The 20,447-nt window shown below is 35.0% G+C and overlaps 1 protein-coding gene across 5 annotated transcripts in view; it reads left to right on the top strand.

Annotated features, from left to right (window-relative positions):
- Positions 1-20,447, top strand: part of ADGRB3 (adhesion G protein-coupled receptor B3) — a 716,195-nt gene that overhangs the window by 550,269 nt on the left and 145,479 nt on the right. For all 5 annotated transcript variants that reach the window (XM_005875869.2, XM_014547407.1, XM_014547406.1 and 2 more), the window contains 3 exons: positions 6,974-7,100; positions 8,694-8,797; positions 12,998-13,100. In XM_005875869.2, coding sequence (XP_005875931.1) covers positions 6,974-7,100; positions 8,694-8,797; positions 12,998-13,100 — 334 coding nt within the window. The remainder of the gene's footprint in view (positions 1-6,973; positions 7,101-8,693; positions 8,798-12,997; positions 13,101-20,447) is intronic.

Below are 20,447 nucleotides of genomic sequence, written 5' to 3'. Positions count from 1 at the left end.
AGGCTTACCAAAGTTCAAAGGAAGATGAAATAAACTCCACCTCTTGGTGAAAAGTTATAGAGAATTTGTAACTACTACAGATGGGGAGTTACTCTCTGATATTGGATAGTCAGTAGTATCTCTGGTAAGATTACATAAGGGCAGTGACTTCCATGATGTGAGGGTATATTTCATGTGAATGTCTTTGAGGAGTGCATTCTGGGCCAAGGGAATTGCCAGCACAAAAATGCCAAGGTGGAAAAACAAGGAGCTTAGTGTGGTTGGAAGTGATGGACAAAGGCAAGTGTGTTAAGAGATGAAGGTAGAAAGACAGGAAAAGCCAAGTTGTATAGGTTCTTGTACGCCATTATAAGGGCTTTGTCTTTTGCTCCAAGTGAGATTGGAAGAACCATTGGTAGAGTTTTAAGTAGAGTGACATGATTTGACATATGTATCAACAGGAGCTCTCTGGCTGCTGTGTTGAAACTGAACTTCAGGGTAAGATGGCAAGAATGGAAACAAGGAGCCTAACAATGAGATTTGTCCAGATAAAAAATGATGGTGACTTAGGATATAAGGGTAAAACTGTAGCATTTTTCTGGAATAATTTTTAGGCAGAAAACATTTTTGGATTATGTAAAGTTTTCTCAACCAGATTGTGTGCTTCTCTAAGAAAGAAATTATGTTAATTTTTTAAAAATGTGTCTTCGACTTTGGCATTTAAAAAGCACTTACTAAATATTTATTGACTGGTTAGTGAAGACTCAGGCCTTGCTTCCAGATTGAACACAATCACTATAGGATGTGGAGTCTTTCAGAGTTCATCTTCAAATTATTTTTGAAGACCAAAAGCAAGTAATGAGCCTAATAAGGTCCATTGATCCCTGGCCAGTGGTTCTAAGTAGTTAGAGCCTTGCTTCCCCCCGACTGCCCACCACACACACACACACTGAAAAGTCTAGGGTTCAATTCTCAGTCAATGGCTTGTACCTGCGCTGCAGGTTCGATCCCCAGCCACAGATCCAGGCACATGTAGGAGGCAACCAATCGATGTTGTATTTCTCACGTTGATGCTTCTCTTCTCTCTCTGCCTCTCTCCCCCTCCTTCCTTTCTTTTCACTCTCTCTCAAAAAATCAATGAAAAAATTATCCTCAGGTGATGATTAACAACAACAAAAAGATCCATTAATACTCTTCAGGTTGCATTTCTACTCTATGCTTAAGGACAGAAAATGAATTAGGGCTGAGACAATTTAGATCCAGCAATATTAAAGTCATTCTTGAAAGATAAATAATTATTAAATTAATTGAACAAGCATATATTATCAAGTTCCTACTAAGTGAAAAGCAGTATGTCAGAGATTCAAAGTCAAACAAGATACAGTTCTCAAAAGCAGTAATAATCTAGCTTGGCATGGAGTGCGCTCATTTTGTAAAAATGAAGAAAGTGAGGTGAATTTATCAACTAATATTTTGAGATGGGTGAGTTTTAGGCATGTAGGAGTTTGGGGAAGATCCAAGTGTAGAGTATTTCTGAATCTAAGTCATTTCTAGATAACAAATTGGAGATCTGGTGTTAATAGGATGGAGGGGCCACTATTAATTGCAGGCCCAGCATAATGGATAATAAGGCAGGGTTCTTCCTAGTGGTAGCAAGGTACCTGTTTCTAAATTTCATCCCAATGAATGAAGCATATGTACTTTTGTTGGTATTACTCCTTTATAATTACATACAGAGGTTGGCAAAATTAAGTTTACAGTTATGAATACACAAAACAGCTAATTCTTATTATTTATTAACTTGTATTTTTCCATACAAACAACTGTAGAACTACTTTTTCCCACATCTGTATATATAACTATATACAGATATATATATGTATATAATGCATATATATATATGTATTATATACTAGTACATAATTTCTATAAGCTACGATAATTGATATAAAATTAACTTTGAATCTCCCAATCATCCATTGAATCAAACTACAGAGAATATCATTTTCAGAAGGAAAAAAGAACTTTAACTTTTACCTATTTTGTTGTTTTCATAATTTGGAATTTAAACTTTTGTATCACCTCAAACAGTAAATGATCTCATGAAAGAGGTGGAAGATGCTTGAAGTCTTGAAACACTGGCATAAAATCAATGCGTGGTTTGTTTGTTTTTAATGTGCCATAGGGTTTATCACTTAAAAAATAAAATATCAACTTGAACTCTAGCTCTTTAGCTAACTTTATCTGTGGTTAACTCATACTTTGTTAAAACTATGACAACAGTGCCACAATGTTTGCAAGTGTGAATAGCATACATTCAGATCTTATAACTTCATACAGCATATTCATTGCATTTTGTTTTAAAACAGGTGACAATTAAAATTTAGCATTAAAAAAATCTCTAATTTGGAAATCAGAAACCCAGCTTTGCTTCTCACTCTGTGACTTAAAACAAGTTTTCTAAATCCAAGGTACTTCACTTTCCTCATCTATAAAACTAAGTGGTTGGGATAGATCGGTGGTTCTCAACCCTGGCTGCACACAAAAATCACCTGGGGAGCATTAGAAAGTCATAATGCCCAGGCCCCGCTCAGGGTTTAATTTTTAAAGGTCTCCAGGTAACTTTAATATATGGCAACTATTGAAAACCAGTGGGCTAGATGATCACTAAGGTTACTCCTAGCAAAACTTTCTAATTTTATGATTCACTGTGTTTAGACATAGTAGCATTTGCTAGAGATAACATTGTTTTCAGTATTTGCAGTGTTCTTTTAGTATTTGAAATTAACCTCAAAATCTGTTTCTACTCAAAACTGAAAACATCTTATCTGTACTCCAATTTTTTTATATTTTGAGAATAATTTGAAACAAGTGCATATATATGTCATTTTTGGGGAGTGTAACATATGCATTAAAATAGCATAGATTTACCTAATTCTTAGAAATTAGCACTGCTATGAATGGGAAACAATTACTTTATTTCAGTATGCATATGTTGTAAGGATAGTGCACTAAGAATTGTGTATAAAATTTTTAAAGTTGCTATTATAGATATTTTGATTTTGAATAAATGGATCATTAATACCCTAAGAGATAATAACCCCCCTAGAGCATATCAGTTATTTATAATCAATACTTTACACATTGATTTATTTTGAAGCAGAATAGATAGTTTTATAAAAGACTGATTAGAGTTGAATATCTAGCTGTGTTTGTATTTCAAAAGATAAGCTTGAGCCCAGCTGGCATGGCTCAGTGGTTGAGCATCAAACTATGAACTAGGATGTCACGGTTCGATTCCCGGTCAGGGCACATGCCCTAGTTGCAGTTGTGGGGTATGCAGGAGGCAGCTGATCAATGACTCTCTCTCATCATTGATGTTTCTCTCTCTCCCTTTCCATGCCTCTCTGAAATCAATAAAAATATATTTTGAAACACTTTTGAAATGTGTCAGAATAAGATTTTACTGTTTTTTACTAAACAACTTTTCATTGGAGTTAACATATAATTTTTTTCTTTAAGCTTAAATACTAGATAATATAACCAAATGCTACATTGCTTAAAGTTCCCATAAAAATCAAGAACCCAATGATATACTCAGATCCACAAAGAAACTGTAGATCCTTAGGAAATTAGGAAAAGGCCACAAATAAATATTAAGCTGAAAAATAATGGATTTTGTGTCTTGTATTTTCACACCGTTCTGTGCTTGTGGGTATGTACTTTTGAATACTTGGGACAGGCAGACTCTTCTTCTTCTAGCCAGTCTAATAATAGGTAGAAGGAGAAGTCAAATGACAGCTAACATGGGTGAATGTAGGTGTAACCAACAAAGAATGTGCTGGTTGTATGGAATTTCTGCAGGTCTAGTTATTTTTGAAAACTATTTGAAAAAAAATTTAATGCCCAGAAAAGACACTAAAGAAATGTGTGATTTTTAGTATAATTTGTATGTATCATTTATTTTGTGTTTGACATAGTCTGTTATTTTTATTATCTTTAATGTTCATACATATTTCATTATATTTTTGATGACAACCTAAACTTAATAACTAAGAATAATTTACAGATATACCGTTAATCACAGCATGCAAAACTATGACATTGGAAGAATAATGTGACTGTTGGAATAGTCCACATGTTTAAAAACCTTGTTGTGTGCAGACTGGGAAAGCTGTTTTGCTTCACATTAGTTCTACAACCTATCAGTTTGCTTTACAAGGTCTCCCTGAAATCAATCAGACATGTGTACCATGCTTTCAAAGGATTTTATATAGTAGGAATAAGCTATGAAATGTTTGAAAATACAGGTGGTGGGAACTATAGGCTTTGTAATAATAGTGACATGTATGCCAGTGGTTTAAAAACTACATAAGAGTTTTATACCATTTTAAAATATCAAGAGGTTTTTAAACAGTATTAAATTTAGCATCAGAATGACATCACACTTCTTATTACTCAGCTTTTGGGAGTGACCAAATGTAGACATTGGTAGTTACCTCCTCACCTTTTAAGATCTCCTCTCCTACTCATCTGCTACAAATTCTGGCAGTCTCCTATCAGATGCATTTATCTGAAGCATTATTTTGTGTTTTATTTTTTGGAAAGAGCACATCAATGGTACTCAATCATTTATATTATTATCCATTCATTTAATCAGGTATAGTCAAGAAAGGGCTACTAATTCTAAAGGAAGGTATAGCCGGGAGTTACATAGCCTCAGGAAGGTACACATGCATAGAGGTGAGCGGCATTAGAAGAATATCATGCTGCAGGGAGTGAAAGACTAAAACATGGAGACCAGTGCCACTTATTTCCCAACTTCGCCTGGGTCTGGGCCAGGTCAGCAATGCAATCGTCATACAAAGTAAAGTAAATTGACCTACTTTCCTAAAGATGTCATATGTAATTTATATGATCTTTAGAGTTTAGCAATATTTTATTGAACATAGACTTTATATCTGACAGCCAAAGTTTATTGATGCTAACAATTTTTGAGTAAACAAACATCCATTGCCTTAATATAAATTGATAGCTTTTCCTTATAAGAGGTCTTATTTACAGTGAAGTTTTTTTTTTCCTTATTAAGACTTTGAGTTAGTTTAGTGGTTACAACCACTAAATAATTTGAAAAGTATAAATACCGGACTCCATCTTGAAAACACAGATACTGCATTATGCAGAAGTTATGTTTTAAAATGTGCTAGATTCTCTTAAAGGTATTTTTCTTCTTTTACTCTAATCAGCTAAGATAAATGTTTTTCCTTTGGCCTCAACTGTTTGTCACAAGACGGGAAGAGGCAGACAGCTAATGAAATAAATTGTATGCTGCTATGGTTAGGTAGAATTGGAATTTAATACTGTTGCATTTGGTTGAAGGTATAACTGATTTTTTTTTAATTTGGCATGTTTGAATGACATCATGAGAAAGAAAAGAGACTTACCAAAATTTTAATTGGCTAATGCTTAGAAGTATTTGGATGAACTTAGGTATAATTTTTATATAACTCTCCCCAAATACAGTGTATTCATAAAAGAAGTTGCAATTAAGAGTATTTTGAGTCATGAATATTAATGCATTAAATCATTAATATTAAAGAGATATTGCTTCTAGATAACAAAAGCAGATTATCTGAATTATATTTTGTAGCTCAACTTGGACATCCAACTGTCAGAGAAGCCTCTCTCATTGAAATCTCTCAGAAATAGACTGTGTGCATATTTAACCCAATAGCTTTAGGTATTCAGAGATGAAGTAGGTGAAATCAAAAGTACCATATCAAAATTAACGTCAAGCCATGTGTTATCCTCTTTGAGTTTTAAAGTAATTTTAATACAGATATTAACTTGGTTTGAAATTTAAACACACACATACACAGGTTTGCTAGTTGGAGAGTTTCCAAGCCTGGGGGAGGGGAGCTGACAATTGGTGCAGTCAGTATATTACACGTGTAATGATAATAAAGTTGATTGGTTAAGCTCAATAACTTTTATAAAATTTTCTGCTTCTTCCTATAGAGTAGTTTAGCTGGGGGTGGACGGGTTCTCCCCTCACTTCCCTCCCTACTAAGGTATATGTCCATACCATTTTTATTGTTCTGCTGGGGTGGGAAAAAAACCATATGCTTTAGAATTTTGAATGACTATATCAAAGAGAAAATTGAAACAGGCCCTCTTTCCCCATCCTACCAGACTTTGGGGGTGGGTATTCATCTAAATGTTCTAGCCGACTTGGGGTTAGCTTAATGCTTCTACCCCAGGGCAAAGAGGGCGGGACAGGGGAAGAAATGTTAAGAGCTTCAGAGATGCTTTGGGCTGAGTGAAGTATGGAGCGGAAAGCTTATGTCTGAAACTCACCCCTCCCCTGGATACCAGGCATAGGCTATGAGAATCAGAACCAGCTGATGCCGCTGCTGCTGTTTCCCGTTTCCAGGGTGAATTTTTCACAGCAGCTAATTCTAAAGGAAGGAAAAATCCCTAACCAGCAGCGGAGAAGATCCTATACCCGACCCAAGCTATATAACCTTTTAGGCAGGCTTTTCAGAGAAATCCGCATTTTAAAAGCAAGCATTCACAATCCAAAAATACAGGATGGGAATCCGAACTGCTATGGAAAGCCTCCTTACACTCTGAGTGTTTGAAATGATCCGATGAGCATAGGAAGTGGCTGCCAAAGCTCTGGCGGCTCCTCGTGCTGCTGCCGCTGCCGCTGCCGTTCCTCGCAGAGGGCTGGACAGAGCTAGTCCCGGTTTCAGCACCCACGGCGCTGGACAGCTCTCTGAACACACGCTGCACCTCTGCCTGCTTGCTTTTTTCAAACACTCTCGCTTTGCATAACTGGAGATGCATCTAAATTACGTCCTGTTCAACAACAAGTAGATTTTTTTTTTCCTGTACGGGAATTACAGTAGACGATTCTCTTAATTAAACTGCATTTTCTTCTTTACGGATTTGGCCGTCAGGCGTATTTATCCCGATCTCCCCCCCTTTGCAGGAACGAGTCTTTGGGAACGTGGTCCACCCAGGGATGTAAAACTGTGCTTACCGATGCATCCCATACGAAATGCTTATGTGATCGTCTCTCTACCTTCGCCATTTTGGCTCAGCAACCTAGAGAAATAGTAAGTAACAAAGGGAAAACACGGCTTTAATGCAAAGGCAGGGACATTGTGGCAAGTGTTTCTCCAGGGAACTGCATTTTAATGGGGAAATAGAAAATGTTGCAGGGTGGCAAAATCGGGCTCGTCTCCTCAGCTACAGTAGCTTGGTGAAATGAATTGTAGTTGGTGTGCTATAACTAAATTCTAGTCAATTTTATGTCTTCTAACTTGAAATTTTTGCAGTATAGTTATGAGAATGTACTCCAATCATATTACTGATATGCTGCAAACTTTCAAATAAAAATAATTGCCAACTTAACCTTTATTTTAGAACTGGAAAGCTGTTCTGGGGAATTTGTGAGGACACTGTTGGTAGTAGAATGAAGACCCCCCAACACTACAGCCAACACATAGCATATCTGCATTGAATATTTTCAGTATGGGTTTTCTGGGGGGTGTCCTTGGATATTTATTTTTTAAAAATCAAATGAAGTTTTCCTGAAAGCATGGAATGTCAAAAACTATAAGACCATTTCTTAAAAGTATATAGGTTTATAAAACTTATTTCTGAAATGGACAGCTGTATAAACTGTCTAAAAGAAAAATAATATCCTCATCAAATGTATTTTGAAAATTATTTTAAAAATTGAAATACTGAAAAATAAGATAATTGTGACTTTCTTGTTTAAATGTGGCCTGAATATACATTGCTCTTCTTATTTTGATAACAACAATAAAAAACCCCACACTCTATTATAATTTAATGTGCATGTCTAAGATTTAGAAAACAGTTTACCTTAAAGTGCATTTCTTCAAACTTTCAATATTAAAAATATGAAAAGCAATATATTTCATTAGTTAGTATCATGCTAGTATCTGTGAAAGAAACATCTCATTTTGTTACTGCTTGTGTTCTTGATACATTTTTTAAAAATATAAGGCTTATTTTTCAAGGTCATGTATTTAGGGACTGATACTGGCACTATGAAATTATCCCTGCATATTTTGTTCATAGAAAAAAATCACAGAATATATTATAAAGTCTTGCATTAGAAATTTGATTTTCTTATATCCTTAGAGACCAAGGAAGTGAAATTAAACAAGAGAATAGTTGACTTAGAATGAAGTTGTGAAAAGTCAGAAAGTTTGAAAATCTTTCAATATTTAGATACCAGATTCAGGTCACATAATGAGTTGTAAATAGGAGGATCAAAGTACATTTTACTAAGAAACATATTGTGAAATAACTGAACTATAATTAGCCCAAGAGAAATGAATGCTGATTCAAATTTTAGCTGGAGAAAGCTTCACATGTGAATGTTGACCAAGTTGTAGTTTTAGTTCTTTATTTTAGAAAGCCATGAGTAGGTAATATGTCATTATCAAGCATTTTAAACTCTAAGGCATTTATTTCTTCACGTTAGGGTGGGTGAGCTAGAATTAGTCATTTTAGAGATTAAGAATATGTGAACAGAGTGGTTACTGGGTAATTATCTGGTAACTATAACAACTATCTTCTTGGCTATTTTTGAGTGTCAGGATAGTTTTGCTGAGTTTGAAGTTATTTTAAAATTCTTTTTTTTTGTTTGTTTGTTTCTTTTGTTTGATTTGCAGATCATGGAATCCTCTGGTACACCTTCAGTTACCCTAATAGTAGGCAGTGGCCTTTCTTGCTTGGCCTTGATCACCCTAGCAATTGTCTATGCAGCATTATGGAGGTATGTAATCAATAAATCCAATTGAAATGAAATGCTCTGTCTTTCCAAGTTAAATCAGTGAATATGATAACCATTATTATGTCTTCCTTTATTTATTTACTGGAAAAAGTATTTTTGTACAGTTATAATTGCTGTCATTCAGCTATAATCAATGAGCACAATAATAATAAATGTTTATCTATTTGCCCGTGGTAAGAAAATAAACAAAACACACATACACTTTTCTTTCCAATTCAAATGATGGTAGCCTTCAACAAGTTGCTTATCCCCAAGCATGGTATTCTTATACCCCAACTTCAGTCTTTGTGTGGTTTCTATCCCAACTGCTGTTGAGCTTGAAGATTTGATAGTCAAATTAATTTCTCTGTTATAAAAATATGGTTTCTAAATTCTTATGTTTAAACACATGCTTTCAGTATGTCACAGACAATAAGTAAAGTCTTCTATAATATTAATGCACAAACATTATACCTCAATGCTCTGAAAAGGTCTTTGGTTGAATGGTTTGAATAAGGCCGATTTTGACAGATGTAAACAAGAGTATGTGATACAAAAAAAAATATTTGTATAATTTTTGAAATTACATGTGCTTGATATGAAAATTTAGTATTTCTCAAAGATTTGTTTTTCTATTAAAATTAGACCTTTGAAGTTTATATCCACTCTCATAATAAACCAGTACATAACCAAAAGACCAAACTTCCTAATGGATTTTAAATTTCCTAATGTTAAACATTTTATATGCTTTTTTATTGTTTAAAATATTCTAAAAATAGTTATATTAATAGATAATTCTATATTATTTTCTGAAAAAAAATGCAATATTAAAATGCAAAATTAGCCAGTCTGGGATTTTACTTATCTTTTACTTAAGGTAAAAAACAATTTAGTTGAAAAATTATTTACAATTTAATAAGGAAAGGTCATTTTATTTAACATTCTTTTAAAAAAATCATTGTTCTCCATTATATTTTTTATTCCTTTGTGGGCAAGATTGATTGTTCAGGATATTAAATTGTCAAATATATTAAAAATTTCAGTCCAGCTGGCATGGCTCAGTGATTGACCTATGAACCAGGAGGTCATGGTTTGATTCCCAGTCAGTGCACATGCCCAGGTTGCTGGCTCAATACCAGGAGGCAGCCAATCAATGGTTCTCTGTCATCATTGATGTTTCTATCTCTCTCTCCCTCTCCCTTCCTCTCTGAAATTAATGAAAACATATATTTTTTAAAAATATATATCCTTTATATAAAAATAAAATATATACACACTCTTGGTCCATTGGCACAGATACATAATAGAGGTTTAGTTTTCCTGTGAAGGAGTTATCTGGTAATAAAACACTGACGAGTATGACAGTCTGATAAAGTATGGCCAATCCCACAAAATTGAGGACATGCTTGGTCTAGGTACGGCATTGTAGACAATAGAATGCAGGGTTTAGGGCTCAGTCAAGTAGCCATTGTTATGGTAATAAAAGACCAAGATGGAAAAAGGCTGGGAAGAAGTCAACTTTCTCTTCCATAGTTGTCTGAATGCCACTTTAGGAAAATGAAGGGACAGGATACCAAAGTATTGAGAACTAAGTTTCTACTTATCAGCACTTAGAGTTCAGGCATCAATTCCACCTTCTTTTCACCCTCAATGCATATAGCTAACACTAACACAACACTGCCAAGATAAATGATATGTAAAATGTGTCAAAGAGGTACAGGATTAATTAATTCATAGTAAAGTTTTCTTTAATCCAGAAAAATCCAGGCAGCTGTTCAATGTCTCTCTCTCTTCATTGATGTTTCTATCTCTCTCTCCCTCTCCCTTCCTCTCTGAAATTAATGAAAACATATATTTTTTAAAAATATATATCCTTTATATAAAAATAAAATATATACACACTCTTGGTCCATTGGCACAGATACATAATAGAGGTTTAGTTTTCCTGTGAAGGAGTTATCTGGTAATAAAACACTGACGAGTATGACAGTCTGATAAAGTATGGCCAATCCCACAAAATTGAGGACATGCTTGGTCTAGGTACGGCATTGTAGACAATAGAATGCAGGGTTTAGGGCTCAGTCAAGTAGCCATTGTTATGGTAATAAAAGACCAAGATGGAAAAAGGCTGGGAAGAAGTCAACTTTCTCTTCCATAGTTGTCTGAATGCCACTTTAGGAAAATGAAGGGACAGGATACCAAAGTATTGAGAACTAAGTTTCTACTTATCAGCACTTAGAGTTCAGGCATCAATTCCACCTTCTTTTCACCCTCAATGCATATAGCTAACACTAACACAACACTGCCAAGATAAATGATATGTAAAATGTGTCAAAGAGGTACAGGATTAATTAATTCATAGTAAAGTTTTCTTTAATCCAGAAAAATCCAGGCAGCTGTTCAATGTCTCTCTCTCTTCATTGATGTTTCTATCTCTCTCTCCCTTTCCCTTCTTCTATGAAATCAATAAAAAAATATATTTTAAAAAAGTTAATACACCATGTTATGCTCTTCCCATCTACAGATATGTCCTTTAAATCTATATATTGAAACAATGCATTCATAAATTTTGCTTAAAATATCAAACATGTTTATAAAAAGTATTAAAAGCTGAGACATTTTATACTAATTTTTAAGGCAATAATGTGACTCAGTGTAAATGAAAATGGAAACATCTAAAGACTATTCAAGGTGGTCAGTCTTGGTCTTTTATTACCTTGATTTTACTACTTATAGAGCAAACAATGTCAGTGAAACCCTTTTAATAATTTCAACTGTGTGCTTCTGCTGTCATGGAAGCCATTAACATCATATAAAGGGTCAGTTTTCTTTATTTCTTAAACTTTATATCTTACTTCTCCAACCAAAAAATAATAATAATAAAAACTCTTAATATTTGATTATGTTTTCAGCATCCCAGTATGTGGTTTATTCCATTTTTTAGATACTGATGATGCAGGGACAAGGTTAAGCCACTCTTGAGGCCATTACAAAATTGACCTGGGTTAGCCCTATTTGGGTTTGTTTTGTGAGGAAAGTTAAAATACAAGTAGAATTGTTTGTGTGTGTGTGTGTGTGTGTGTGTGTGTGTGTGTGTGTGTGTGTGTTACTTCTGGTTTTGTTTTTGTTTTTCCTCTGAAATGTGTGATGGAATGTGGGGGCTTCTTTCTAAATGTTCCTCCAAGACAGAGAGAAGGAACTTTGATAGTTTTTATCCAAAAAGTGCCTCCAGATCTCCAGCACCCCATCTAACACTGCACAGGGAAGTCCACGCCTACTATGAAAAGTGATTTCATGTGCTAATACAAATTAAACACACAGCAACTACAAGTGTGTCTGTTTGTTACTGTCATTCAGTGATTTACGATGGGGTACAGTAAAGCAAAGTAGCTGTTACTGTTCGTGGTAAACAGCTGGGAGAACATTTGATTCTAAGCAGTTTTCTCCATGGCTTACAATCTTGATGCACTTACAAATTATATGACAGACTGTCTACAAGCACTTTTTCATAAGGGTAAAAGATGGCAGATGTCAAGTAATTTTCCAGCCTAATGTGAATTATTATTTGTAGATTAGATTAGTTTTTAGAGCTAAAACATTAGTCTGGGTTTCTTTTTGAACAGTTATTCAGGAAAAATAAAATTTAAGAAGTAGCAGCCTGACTACATAAAAATACTTGAGTGGATGAAATGGTGGATGAAAGTGTTCATGGTTTTATGAGAGTAATGGAATCTGTCTGGTAAGCAAAGGAGACTTCAGAATCTGTGGTTTTTCCTTTGATTCTCAGAGTTTCTATTGGTTGATCTATATGATAATACTTTACATATAATGTACACACATATTTGTAAAGGTAATTATACTAATTAACATATTTGCAAGAAATTTTATTTATAGTAAAAAAACTATATTGATAACAGTTGTGCAACTTGGGCCCTATCAGAAATGTCATGTTGTCTTCACTGATTTCAAAAGAAGAAGAAAAACAAGTTCTAAAGGACCCTAGGACATGCCATGCCAGTATAAAATTGGGTCTCTAATAATAATCTTTATTCTTTTAAACTGTTTTTAATGTGTTTTTTTCTCTTGTAAAGGCACTATTTTAGTGTTTCTTTTTCTGGATGAATTCCACCAATTTGCATAATACAGAATTTTTTATCTTTCTGTTGAATTTTAAAATTGGACACTCTTTCTTTCTTTGGCTAGGTACATACGCTCTGAAAGGTCCATCATTCTAATTAACTTCTGCCTGTCTATCATCTCATCCAACATCCTCATACTGGTTGGACAGACTCAGACTCATAATAAGGTATGACTGGTAATTATTCTGATTATCTTTGTGCTTTTATGGTTTGACATAAAGTTGGTTACTGATCATCCAAACACTTATTCTAGATAAAATGGAGAACATTTGACAAAATTATTTTTTAAATTATTTCCTGAATAAAAGTATTAACTCTTCCAGACCAGATATGCATTCCCTTGGATTAATTTCCTGGGTATCGAGAGGCTGTTTATAATAGTAAAAAATATATGTTTGTTAAGCATTATATCAAAGCTCTATGAGTTCCAAGCCTTAGAACATCAAAAGCACAAATTTAGATTCTTTATCCTAATTGTAATAGGATTGCCTGTGTTTTGGTCTAATTTATTCACATACTGATTCCTAAAAGTCAACTATAAATTGCTTAAAAGTGTAACATAGATCTTGAAAATCTACCCAAAAATTCTCTATAGGTAATAATCTACGACAGTATTAGGTGAAAGCGACACTAGGTTTTATGCCTTTTAAAAAGTTTTAATTTTCCAAAAGTATCTTGATATATAACCAGCATTGCAATTCTTCGGCTGTATTGTCAATTTCAACAGAAAGTAGGTCCTGTTTATGAGAATTGACTTGAGTTGAATGACCAGGTTTGTTCCAGAATTGACTGTCAGCTCTCTTTACTAAACTACTCTGAAATGCATTCCAAGAAACCCATAATAGCAATCTTAAATTAACTTATCCCTACCTCAAAGGAATTCTGGTAAACACTGCTTTAATAACATGTCGATTAATTTGGGCCTGTTTATTCCCCTCAACTTTTTTTTTCGAATGCTAAAGCAAATAATTGAAGTTTTCCCTATAAGCTATCATTTAAGAAAATAAAATGTACTTTGCAATAGGTTGTTTTGATATAATAGATATTTGTAAAACATGTATAGTTTAAGTTTTTTTCCACCAAAGCCTACCTTCCCATCATTGTTTACCATCCAAACACTGTTGAGTGATGCCCCTCATTAGAATATGGAAAGCTGCATGTTCTTCAGCAGGAAACATGCATATAAAACTGTTTTATGTTCTGTGGCAAAGTTTTTACAAGTTTTGAGCCAAATAATAAAATAGAATTTTCCACAAGGTTTGCTACATATTACAGTGTTTATTGTCTGAATCATTGTTGTCCAGTAGAAATATAATGTAAGCCACAAATGTAAGCCATATATGTAATTACTAGAGGCCGGGTGCACGAATTCATGCACCAGTGGGGTCCCTCAGCCTGGCCTGCGGGGTCAGGCTGAAACTGGCTCTCCAACATCCCCTGAAGGGTCCCGGGTTGCGAGAGGGTGCAGGCCAGGCCAAGGGACCCCACCAGTGTACTATTGGGGCCAGGGAGGGAGGTAGGCCAGCTGGGGAGGGACCGTGGGAGGGCTCCAGGGAGTGTCTGGCCCATCTTGCTAAGTCCCAATCAGCCAGGCCCCAGCAGCAAGCTAACATACCAGTCAGAGCATCTTCCCCCTGGTGGTCAGTGCATGTCATAGTGACTGGTCAACTGGTCAACTGTCTGCCCTCTGGTAGTCAGTGCACATCATAGCGAATAGTTGAGCAGCCTTAGCATATCATTAGCATATTAGTCTTCAATTGGTTGAACGGCTGATCAGATGACCGGACACTTAGCATATTAGGCTTTTATTATATAGGATAATATCTTAGTAGCCATATTAATTAAATGAGAAACAAGTGAAATTAATTTTAATAATACAGCAGGTCCTTGAATAACGTTCTGTTCAATGTCATTTCTATATAACATTGAGATACTATAGGAACTTAATTGTTCATATAAATTAGCCTATGGCAAAGTTGATTTCCTTATACAACATTTTCCTCAAAGTCAAAGAACCAACTGATGACAAATGAGTAATGACTTATATTTAACTCAATATATCCAAAAGTTGACCTTTTAACACAATTCTATTTTAATGTTAATACAAAATTTTTACAATATTTTTATTGAATCTTAAGAATCTAGGTGTACTTTATACTTACAATACATTTCAATTCAGACTAGCTTCACTTCAAGTACTCAATGAATATCGTATTATATAGGCATAAATGCTAATAATATTTGGAAGCTAAAATAGTCACAAGAAATTATATTCCTCTTGGCCATTTTGGCTTTCCCAGATTTCCAATGTCCCTGTTTTATATGAAAATATCTGCAAATGAGAGGAACATAAAAGGCAAGATAAGACAGGTCTAGTTTCACTTTTCATTTCTGGTTATAAAAAATGGTTGTAATGGGCTTAGTTAAAAATAAAAAAGTTCGGTGTCATTTGTGTTCTCCCCAGGTAATCAACTGGAGAATAGATTGCACCTGGTTTGGGAACCATCCTGGTTCTCTTCCAGATAGGCTATTTATGCTAACTTTTGTTGCTGCAGTTATTGATGCTTGTGGCAAGGAGCAGGTTGTAGGTGGTAGTGGTGATGAACACTATGGGAGATTATTGGATTTCTCTTTTGCTATGTTAATTTTACTTTACTAGCTCCGAGTAGATGATCTTGCAAGCCTAAGACGATTCACTATAGAGTGGCTAGGAGAAAAAAATGTAAAACACTGGGATGTTACTCTTAATTATTCTCAAGGGAGAATAATAATATAGGTGGCTATGAAATATGTACTAGATTGAATTAAATTGACCCTACTCCATTTTAAATGTAAAATAGCAGTATGTGAAATGCTATACCTGCTTTACTGTATTTGGGATTAATGATTTCTAACAAAACAAAACAAGAAAGAAGAGAAAATTTTAAAAATGTATCATTTGTATTTTTTTTCTGTGGACACTTCAGGAAAGAGTTTTAAAAATGTAAAATATTGATTGGTGGCTACAGTATTTTATCAAGGTTGTGAGTTAGGACCGTATTGCTGCTGTGGGCATTTTGTAATTGATCAGACTCCTATATTTGTCTTCCCTGGTAAGTTTTGATTGATGCTTTAGTATTCCCCACCTGGAAAAATAGAAACATCTGTGAGAGCTTTCTGATGAACAAGAGATTTGGTACTGCCTCTGAGAGTTGTCATGGCTAGTTGTGTGAAAACTGGTATTTGATGCTGATGTCCAGAATAGTTTTGAAGTGCCATACTGGGATCTTTCTCCGAATTGCTTGTTGAAATGTAATTGACTCAATTATCTCACTGTGGAGCAGCTCTGTTTCTTTTGAGTTGGGATAGAAAGAAGCTGAAATAATCCATTGTTAAAAAATATGATGTATTCAAAATTTTAAGCTATACAGTTGCTGGCAGCAGAGTAAAGAATCTAATGCAATACCTTAAATCTCCTTAAAATTCAGTTATATATTTAATTATAACTCACTTCATTATTTTCAAGCTTTCTCATAAAGTGTCATTGCCCTTTAATCTTTGTGCATTTATAATTTCAACCAGAATGTTCATGTACCACTGGGATATTGTTTATTTGTCAAGACTTTCCTTTGTACCTTAAATATGAAAGTTGAGCCTTCTGGTACTATTTTGCAGAAAGCAAAGATTATTTTGGAAACAAATATAATCAGAGAATAGTTTTCTTAATCACAAAATATATATCTGCTTCTTTCTAAAAGACTGTGAGATGATTTAGTATATTAAAGATTTCATAGTATTCTTTTTAACTGATGGAAGCCAAATTTGGCAATACTCTTGGGGTTTTTTGTTGTTGCTCTTGTTGGCTTTTTGGGGAGTTGGGTAATGGTGACCACCCAACAACTTTGAAATGCTCAGTAGACAGCCTCACTAACAGGTTATAATGAAAGCAAGTCAAGTCTAGATTCTGTCACACAGCCAGGTATTTTTCAGGTAAAGACTTATAACAAATCAGGAGCAAAACCTGTTCTGTAAGCACAATGAAATTCTAGGTCTTTCTCATTTTAGGTACTTTAGCCATACCTTGTATGCAACATTCACTTGAGGTGGACATAGGAACACTCTAGAAGCAGAATTATGTGACCTTTGGTCACCATGATTCAATCAGAAATCCTCCTAGTCTAATAAAGCTGTGGGCCCATCTCTAAGAGGTGCAGGATATAGGCCTCAATAGAATCTTTCATACAGTCCATTCAGGAGTAAGAAGTGTTTAACTGTATTAAGCTAATTTACATATCCTCAATGCCTTTACTTTTACCAAAGGGAACCGGTTAATACATTCACCATAATGATTAATCAGACACTAGTTCATCATCTTTTTTTTACAATATATTTTATTGATTTTTTACCAAGAGGAAGGGAGAGGGATAGAGAGTTAGAAACATCAATGAGAGAGAAACATCGATCAGCTGCCTCCTGCACAACCCCTACTAAGGATGTGCCCGCAACCAAGGTACATGCCCTTGACTGGAATCGAACCTGGGACCCTTCAGTCCGCAGGCTGATGCTCTATCCACTGAACTAAACCGGTTAGGGCCATCTTTTACATTCAGTTTGATATGAGTACAGTGTTGATTGTGCATAGCTTTACCTAGATAAAAAGGACTTGCAGTTGCCACGTGGAGCATGGCCCTTTCAAATATAATACCAGCTGGAAGTAAAGGTTAAACTAACCAGTACATATATAGCATCATAATGAGAATACCCAAGTATTATAAAATAAATTACAAACAGCTTGAAAATGTTAAACATTTTGAAAAATAATATTCAAATTTGAGAGGACAAAGTTAAACACTAAACTTAGTCATAAGAGACCTAGCAGAGTCCTCATTGACAGATCAAGGGAAGCTTTTCAAATTATTTTGGATGGGCATTTTCTTAGCACTATTTAGGAGGAATTTAGCTCATGGTTCTTTATGTATGGGTCATTGAATTACATAATGGGATGTGTTTTTCAGTCTTACAAAAAATACAAAAATTTTCTGTGTTGGAGCACTTCTTAAAAGTCACATACTCTACAAAGTTTTCTTACTTAATCTGTGCTTACTTACCCTTTCTGAAGTGTTGTTATGATTTTGTTCTGTAGTTTGTATAGGGATAGTTAAGATGGGCCAAACTAGAAGGCTGTGGTCATTGTAATGGGAGATGTTTTTGTGTTGTCAGAATTGTGTTGTTGTTGTTGTTTTTTAAATAAAATATTGAATTTAAATACCTTGAATTGGGTGAAGCACTCTCTAATTCACCTATTTCCCCCATGACTTCCTTTTGCCAAAGACCCAAATTTCTCACACATTACTTACATACCTGCTTCTGAATGTATATGTGTTCAAGTTCTGAGAAGGAATATCGAATATGTGTTTTCAGCTATCCATACTGTTTCTCCTTATACCCTATGACACAGTCTGCCGCTCCTCTTGGAATTCAGTGGTCTTCATGCTTCCCTGGAGACATCTATCTCTAAGGTGGTGATGGTTAAGAACAGGCACTTTAAGTCAAATAGATCTAAACACCCTACATCTACCACTTGCTTCCTAGTGGTATGATCTTGAGCATGATATTCAGACTCTGTAGACCTTAGCTTCTTCTTGGTATCTCCCTTGCAGTGTTGTCAGGATTACCTGAGCTAGTACATGTGAAGCACTTGTTAAGCACTTCTTAAAACAGTAGCAGTGATTATGGTGATGATGAGAATGATGACCCCTAGATGTACTTCTCTTCTGAACGTCAGATTTCCTAGTACTCAATTTTCTGCTCATCACTACATTTACAATTCAGGTCCTTGCCCCACACTCCAACATATTCTATATAAATTGAATGTTTTCTGTAGTCTCCAACCTAGTTATAGAAGGTGGAATGCTGAGAGTTATCCTTGATTTCTCCACTCTCACATAGCAAATCTAATAAACCACACACCTGTGCCAGTTGTACGCTCATGTATTTCTCAAACTTGGCTTTCGGCCTCTGCCAGTCACTAATAATCATTAGTCTACCATTTCCAGCATTATTAAACCCACTCTCTACCTTGTAGCCCAAGTGATGAAGCTAAAATTCAACTCTGATCACTGTACTTCCCTGTGCAAACATGTATTGTTGTCTCACTTCCCATAGAAGTGATTTTCAGACTGTGCTCAGACATAAACAGTGGAAAATTTTTTATTTCTCTATCAAAGTTTCTGTTCACTGATTTGCATTAACATATTGGGGCTCAAGAACAAATTTTATAGAGAGTTCGTTCTGTAGCTTATAACACTTGAAAAGCCTTGAGCATGACTTGTGCTGACCTCTCCATTCTCATTGTTTTACTAACTTTGTTTACTACACCAGCAACACCAAACTGCTTACAGTTCATCAAAATCACCCAGTAGCTTCCTGTTTTGTTTTTTGTTTGTTTGTGTGTTTGTTTGTTTGTTTTTGCTACCCTTCAGCCCAGAGGGAGCACTGCTACTATCCTCCTCCCTACCTGACTTCCCAAACGCTTTCATCTGTCTTGTGTTCATTCTCTGACACTGTCCAGTCCTTTCTTTCACTTTTAGAAGCCCTCCTCTTTCCTCCACTTTTAGCTACACTAGCTCTGGGGATCCATGATTCCCAGTGTGTATCTACAATCTAGTATTATATTACTTGCTTTCAACCAGACTATACATTTCTAGGGCAGGTGCAGATTATATTCATTCTTAAATTTATTGGCAACATACAGCCTAAGTACAGTAAGTATACAATAAATGTTTTTGATTGAATGAGTAAATGCATTTACTTAAATTCATCATTTGGGCTTATACCTACGGAGCTAATAGCTGTAGTTAGTTTTATAAAGATTAGGGTCCCCAACTCTGATAGAATCTAAGCCAATATGGTGATAAAGATAATGGCATGCTTTAAGGGTGATCTAGTTCCTGGGTTTTAGTAAAGAGACTTTGAAGCCAAACAAATGCGAATCTTTTCACTTGATACACCACGTAAAACAATGTTCATAACCCTCAAAAGAAATGTGTTTATTCATTATTTCTCTCACAGAAGTCATTTCTTGCTAATAATGACCCAAGTGCGTGTTTATTATATCTCAGATGTGTGTATGATCCTAAATGGCTGAAGCTATAGCCTCCTATTTAGATTTATTAAAATCTAATTTATTGACTTGTGATGATGGTTGTAAAAGGATTTGATGTAATAAGCTTATGTGTGACTCATTTGAGTCCATTTTGAATTATCTTACTAACTCTGGATTCCTGAAAACCTTTATCATACCAAGGAACAGAATGGTTACTTAGTTTTTTATTTACCCAGGCTCTCAGCAATGCAAAATTATTTTGTCCTGTTGTTATGGGTTCACCACAAGAGACAGTGGGGCTGGAGAGACTTTTGGCCCACTTTAACCTTCTTGTCCCCTGATTCTACATTTTCCAGTTTTGCATGGTAGGAGCCAAAGATAACATCATCAAAGGGAACTTCAAAATAGGACAAAAGATCAATATTAAGGA

The sequence above is a fragment of the Myotis brandtii genome, unplaced genomic scaffold, assembly GCF_000412655.1.
Source record: "Myotis brandtii unplaced genomic scaffold, ASM41265v1 scaffold471, whole genome shotgun sequence".
Classification (NCBI taxonomy): Eukaryota; Metazoa; Chordata; class Mammalia; order Chiroptera; family Vespertilionidae; genus Myotis; species Myotis brandtii.
The sequence above is the reverse complement of the archived record's forward strand: the minus strand, read 5'-3'. Positions and strand labels throughout refer to the sequence as shown.